At 42.3% G+C, this 6,859-nt stretch overlaps 1 protein-coding gene across 1 annotated transcript; it reads right to left on the bottom strand.

The window, feature by feature from the left end:
• Positions 1-3,432: 3,432 nt before the first annotated feature.
• Positions 3,433-5,827, bottom strand: LOC149277598 (leucine zipper putative tumor suppressor 1-like). Its single transcript, XM_089502739.1, has 3 exons — positions 5,459-5,827; positions 4,333-4,959; positions 3,433-3,939 (listed from the first exon to the last, which is right to left on the bottom strand). Exons 1-3 carry the CDS (start codon positions 5,825-5,827, stop codon positions 3,433-3,435), a joined length of 1,503 nt encoding a protein of 500 aa, XP_089358865.1.
• Between the last annotated feature and the right edge of the window lie 1,032 nt (positions 5,828-6,859).

Below are 6,859 nucleotides of genomic sequence, written 5' to 3'. Positions count from 1 at the left end.
AGATGTGTTCCATGACATCTGGAAGCATTACAGTCACCATATAAACAGTCAAACACAGTGGTGGTAGTGTGATGGCCTGGGGCTGATTTGCTGCTTCAGGACCTGGGCCACTTGCCATAATTAATGGCACCATGAATTCTTTCTACAAGTGGAGTTTGAATGATACCTTTATTGGCTAACTGAGTAAATATAGATTGCAAGCTTTCAAGACCTCTCAGGTCCTTCATCAGGCATGCAATCTATAAGGTATCATTCAAACTCCACTTGTCTCCTGTAATTCTATGGCTAACACGGTACCAACTCTCATCTTTTTACTAGAAAATCCTGAAGGAGAATGTCCGGCCATCAGTTTGTAACCTAACGTTCAAGCACAGTTGGGAGTTTGCTACAAGACAATGATCGGAAGCAAGTCCAACTTTGAATGGCTTAACAGAAACAAAATTAAGGTTTTGGAGTGACCTGGTCAAAGTCCTGACATGAGTCTGATTAAGATTCTGTGGCGTGACCTTTAAAAAGGCAGTTCATGCCCTGAAACGCCTGAATGTGGCTGAATTAAAACAATTCTACCAAGGAGAGTGCCCAAATTCCTCCACAGCGATGTAAAGTCTCATTGCCAGTTATCACAAACGTTTGATTTCAGTTGTAGCCTCCAAAGATGGCCCAACCAGTTATTGGGTTTAAGAGGGCAATTAGTTTTACACAAGGATGATACAGGTTTTTATGAACTTTTTACCTTCAGTAAATGATCTTTTCAAAGCTGCATTTGGTGTTTACTCATCTTGTCCTTGCCTTGTATCAAAATTAGTTTGATGATGAGAAATACTTAAATGTGACAAAAAAGCAAAATTAGAAGAAATCTGAGGACAAATACTTTTCACAGCACTGTTTCTTTCTTATTTTAATCTGTAAATGATACATAATTGTTGGATTCGAGAAAAGTAACAGATCCAATTTTTAGGTGCCCAAATGTACAAGATGTGCCCAAATTATCATTAAGTCATACTGACTATGCACCCCACAAAAGTGGTGGGGCAAACAAGTGCCTTCTCTGCCTTAGAAAACACAGCCTTGGGTAAGAGAAGAATTCGGCTGTGTTCTGCTGCAACAAGTAGTGTTGTTCTTCAGAAGTTGTCATAGGACACCATTAGCATTTGGAAGTATCTTATAAAAATATACATGTAAAAAATGATTCTCATACAAGGTTTGTAAACTGGTCTTATTACTATCCCAACCAAATGACTGTTCCTGACGATTGGCCCATTCCATTGATTGATACGATGATAAAATCACGTTTTAATCTTTGTACCTGAATGACGTTTAATAAATACACCCCATGGTGTTTACTGTAAAAAAAATTGGGCAAACGGGATACTTAACAACATTATACAAACACATCCAAGACCAATACAGACAAATCCATGGCGAAGGGGAAAAATGCACCTGATTTCCCACTGGATCAACTAATCCTCTCCCTATAGCCAATTATACCCCTGTATACTCCTTACTATACAAAAAGGGATATTTAAAGGTATATGTTGACGTTGACAGCAAGAATGTCTCTTGGTAGCAAATTCTACATTGTTCTTACTGTGAAGAATCCTTTTAGGTTACAATTCTCCAAGTCTGAATGGATGATCTCCTGCTCCAAACTGAAAGTGGTTATATCATCAATCCTAGAAAAGCCTTTGGAAATTTGAGGACGTCGGTACTTACCTGACACAGTTCCACACTGCCATTCTCAAGTATGGAACTGAATTGGTTTCTTGGGTGTTGATCCATACATTAAGCTGTATGACAAAACCAGGTGTAGAGGGTGAGATCTCCTAAATTTGTTATATTGTTGTCAACTTTTTTTTTGTAACCAACTACAAGTTGTTATTATGTGTATAAGGTTGGGACAGTACAATACCAATATACATTATTAAACACCAGAAGTGTACACTGTGCTGTGTGTGCGCGCATATAATACACTAGCACAGAATTCAGGAAGTTTCTTTATTTAAATGAATAGAAACATCAAATCTCAGATTTCTTTGTCCCATTTTAGCAGCTTCCAGGCTGCCACAGACACAAATAATTACAACCCCCGCCCCATTACCTATAATATACTCTGCGTCTAAATATTAACAACAAGGTTCGGTGGAACATCACCTCCCTTTAACCACAATGGCTTAGCATTACGACGGTCACCTAACTCCTGCACTGCGCGTCTTTCCGCATTCACAGCATTCTCATGGCCATCCTGGAAGAGACTTGAGGATACACTCCCTGGCTATGTTCTCCTTAGGGTGACTTTACTAACCTTTTTTTTAGGGCTATGTTCTCCTGCTCAGACCATCATGATGTTGGTGCTCAGATCATGTGGCCAGTGAAATGTAGGAAAAGTAGATTTACTGCGTTCAGTGCTTGCCATGTAAGCAATTTAGTATCTCTGTCAGTAATAATAATATATAATAATAATAAAAATAATAGTATAATAACTTTGTGTGTGAATAGCACCGCAATATTGTTAAAAAAATATTCTTTTTTTCGTGGAAGGGTGAATTTCATGCTCAATAAATATGCAGTATGACAGCCCATCTTAGTCTTCCTCCAAACAGACCCCACTGAGTCTATGAAATGCACCAAGAGATTGCAGATTAGTAAATTCACCCTTTTGAGTTTCAGGAAAACGTGCAACTCAATACACTGCACAGAACTTGTGCACTCGAGCTTTCTTGTGCCAAAGCCTGATGTACATCACTTAATTAACACATACTTTGCCAGAGCACCTGCAGTGTGACTAGTGCACAGAAAACACACATATTGCGTGCAGCACAAACTCCACAACACATGGACCAGTTGTGTTATTGTGGCAATTTGCACGAAATGATCAGGGAACAAAGAGTATCACGAGGGGTGTCATATGAAGGGCTCTGTATGCACACAGACGTATACTCTGCATTTAGTCACATGCCAACATACAATGCCCTCTGTTTATTCATAGAATGTACACTGTACACACATACACACGCTCGCCATAATTGCACACGCTATAATCACTCTAACAGCAAAACCAATACTTGAAGGGTTCCATGTTTAAATAGGACCCTACCCTTAGGTCAGAATCTGTGTTAGTGTAGAGGCAGAGAGCAGTGATATCAGTACCTGCGTTTTCACTCTGGCTTAAGGGCAATGTATGACATAATATACTGACATCATCAGATGTCAGTTTATGTAACAGGTAGAGTCTCTCTCTTCTTTCTACCCCTATACCGCCAGGGTAAAGTGGATGTAGAGCTACTGGGTCCTCTGATATCCCAAATCACCCAGACACAGCTGCCCTCCATTTAACCCCAATTTGTTGGTAGCTGATAACATTTTACACTTATACACTCACACTCATTTGCTCTCCCATTCTTACTCTCCCTCCCATACTTCTCCTCTCTCCAGTCAGATCTCTGTGGCTAATATGTCCTGGAAGGAAAGCTCCATATCAGGCATAGTGATGATAGGCCCGTCATCGAGGTCTTCCCCACTCAATGCTCGCAGCCTCTGCTCCAGGGCCTGGCATCTCTGGCACATGTGCAGGTAATTCTGCTGTAGCTGGCGCTGGTAGCGGATGACCTTCTCCTTTTCATCTCTCCACGTCTTGCGCTCCCGCTGAAACACGTCTGTCATTTGTTCGTTGTTCTGCCGTTCGGCCTCCAGCTCGGTTCTCAGTGTCTCCAACTCAGCCTCACTAGAGGCTGTCTCTTCCCTCACCTCTCTCTCCTCCTCTTCTGCCCGTAACCTCTCCTCAGCCTCTCGTGCCCGCTGCTCTTGGGCTTCTGCTCTGCCTTTTGTTTCCCGCAGCTGGGCCTTCAAACTAAGGATCTCACTGGCTCGTAGAGAAGACTCCTCCTGAACCTCCCGTAACTGCTGGCGCAGGGAAGCAATTTCCCCATTCTTCTGACACACCTACGGGGCAACAAAAACATATCCCTTACATTATTTTAATTCTCTTTTCTCCTTGGTATTTACCATCTCCCTACAATATTTTTTCATGTGGGGATATCTTCACTTATGCATCATATACTTATAGAGATCTCTAGACCAGTCACTTCATCCAGGCATCAGGTCTATCTCTATAAGTAGGATGTTGACTTGGTAGGACCCTTTAAAAATCATCTTACACTCGTACTAATTCTACCCCATACCCCTCATTGTTCTTCCATCTATTATACCCTTACATCTTTTGATTTTCCCTATATATACCATGTTCTATGTATCAGCTCCTATATACTTGTCTATATTTAAGCTGTTATATTTTTCCTAACAAAACATGTTTTCCAGCTTCTTTTTAGTTTTTACCTCCCATTGTGTATCATCAATTGACGGGCTTATGGCAATTTTCTTCTCCTTCTCATACCCTCTCATCTTGCTCTCCATCGATTCTCTCTCTTGTGCCACCTGGATCTGTAAAACATGCTGCCCTCTTTGGCCTCTCTGTGAACTCTGCCTTGACCTGGAGGGACCTCCTCTGTGACCTTCCTCAGTCTTCTCACCAGGCTCAACTCTTGCCAGCTCTTCACAGGATGGGGGAGATCTTATACCTGGCTTAGGAGGCACACTGAGAATCTTATTTGCATTCCCACCATCAGACAAGGACATAGCCCTAAGACTCAGCATGTTACTTCGGGAGCTCTGGGTGATGTTGTGGGCACTGCCGCCAAAACGCCCTGTGGGCATGAGAAGAGCATCTAGCTGGCATGCAGTACCCAACTTGCTGGCATGGGTAGGAAGACTTGACATGGAGTTTCTGCCAGATTCAGACATGCCACCCACACAGTGCCCTGCACGGCTTTCTGCTTCACGTGCTCTGTCTGGGCGGTAGTAAAGGGAAAGTTGTGGTCCACTTTCTGCAGCTGGATAACACGTGACAGCAGAGTTCCTGCGCATGCCAGGTTTCAGTGGCGATGGGCGGAGGGCATTCATCTCCTGAATTAATGAAATATATGGTTACTATTGCGTTTCCTTTAACTACAATCTATTTGTTTCCCATTGATCCAAAACCTTTTTAAGTTTGTTCATCCTTTTCATTTCTACAGTAATGTGAACCCATTCTTCCCCCTGGTTATCTGCGGTCATTTTCCACCTCTCAATTTTTCCTTTCCCTGTCTTCAAGGGTCTACCCTAGTGAGGTCCTCCTTCAAGACCGGCCTCCTAACACATAGCTATGATTGTGGGATTAAGTGCATACTCAACCCAGAGTCTGGTGAACAACTGGTGTCTCTACGATAAACCTCTTGTCTCCCACTCTCATGCTTCTAAAGCTTAATTTCAAGCCTTCTGATCAGCTTGTACCTATATATAATACATTGATATGGGGATGTAGCCCACATCTTAAATGCAGGCCTACAAAATCTTTGTGTTTTCCACTAAATTATCATTCATATTAATAAATATAATTCTTAGTTGTTGAATGATTCAAACTTACCAGCTCCAATCTGTTTGGGAAGTGGATCATGCTGGGTGGTGGGTTACATGGCTTGCTAGTTGGAACCGGATACTCTTGGTTGGACTGGCTCTCTGGCTCGGTGCTGGTCACTCCTCCATGATATTCCTGTCTGGCACCTACATGTGATTTCTGGCTGACTTTGATGTAGAAGAAGTCTTCACTTCTGCCCATCTTTGATCCCCCTCCTTTGGCATGCCCCGACTCCTGCGAGAAGCCGAATCTGAGGATTCCATCTGAGCAGCGACTCAACTTTTTCAAATGTGGAGGTTTCCTCCCACGATGCTGGGAGCCTCGGCCCTGTTTGCTGTTGAACCCATGCCCAGATAGAAGACTTCCCACACTGCCCATCGTGCTCGCGGTATGTCCTGAAGAGGGGGCTTGCCAAGAGAGAAGCCACAGAAGAAACAATGGGAACCTGGGTCATATCCGAGGGCTACCCCCCTTCAGGAAAATAAATCCTGTCAGAGAAAGAAGAGAAGGTGTTTGAACCGTTGGAAATATATAGTTGGAACATTGTATACAGATTAACATTTATTTATAAAGCCAATCAATCATACAAGTCATATAAAAATTACAGATCATCCGGTTATATACCATAAAAAAATACAATATATTGGGATAAAAGGGGTAATAATGCTTCATCCTGGGATTAACTAATAACTTGATCATAGGCTGTATCAAATAATAGGCATTCTGTGAAATATTGTTATACAAGAGCCGCACTAAGAATACACACATAAAGGGTACAGCGTGTTTCGTGATACATGCACTCTCGGTTTCCATGGTAACGGAAAGTCTGACGCCTCCTGAAATAAGCATGACAAAAGATTCTGTGGTACTCCAGGGAAAGAGTTAAATGCATTGTGTGAGTCCTAGAGGTGAATGCTGCCCTAGCTTCTCAGTTTCCAGTCTATAGGCAGTCCTGGGCCACATAGGTGGCCTCTATCACAACCATTCATGGTGCTTCCACATACTCTTCTGTGTTGTCTTAGAGGTGTCGATGTCCCGGATTTTCTAGATGTATAGTCATAGAGGTAACTGTCCTTCCCACGCACACTCTGTGCTGCATGAGTCAGGCTGGAGAACAGTCAGGAACAGAAACTCTTTACAAGAACATAACGAGATCTCAAATTGAAGAAATAGCTAATCGAACCCCGACATTTTACGTGTTCTATACCCTAAATCTGCACCTGTCAATCAACTATTTCTAATGAGAATTCCTGATGCAAAGTTTTAAAAGTGGTTTTATCACTATAGCAACACATTGGCATAGTCCATTCAGCAGGAACATCTCACTGGTTGCTACAGAGATAAGATCACTTTTTTTAAATTTAGCACTAGAATTGTTCTTTACGTTGCAAATCCTAGACTTTCCTGTTT

This window comes from Sceloporus occidentalis, unplaced genomic scaffold (assembly GCF_023333645.1).
Source record: "Sceloporus occidentalis isolate IW3139 unplaced genomic scaffold, rSceOcc1.0.p SCAF_209, whole genome shotgun sequence".
Taxonomy (NCBI): domain Eukaryota; kingdom Metazoa; phylum Chordata; class Lepidosauria; order Squamata; family Phrynosomatidae; genus Sceloporus; species Sceloporus occidentalis.
This window is presented reverse-complemented; position numbering and strand designations above follow the sequence as displayed.

What these genes read in the sequence shown, in the direction of transcription:
- LOC149277598 (XM_089502739.1), bottom strand. Translation starts at nt 5,827, where the DNA reads ATGGGCAGTGTGGGAAGTCTTCTATCTGGGCATGGGTTCAACAGCAAA. An exon ending in TCCCAAACAGATTGGAGCTG is followed by an intron (nt 4,960 to 5,458) that starts GTAAGTTTGAAT and finishes TCATTAATTCAG; the next exon opens with GAGATGAATGCCCTCCGCCC. An exon ending in TTGATGATACACAATGGGAG is followed by an intron (nt 3,940 to 4,332) that starts GTAAAAACTAAA and finishes GTTGCCCCGTAG; the next exon opens with GTGTGTCAGAAGAATGGGGA.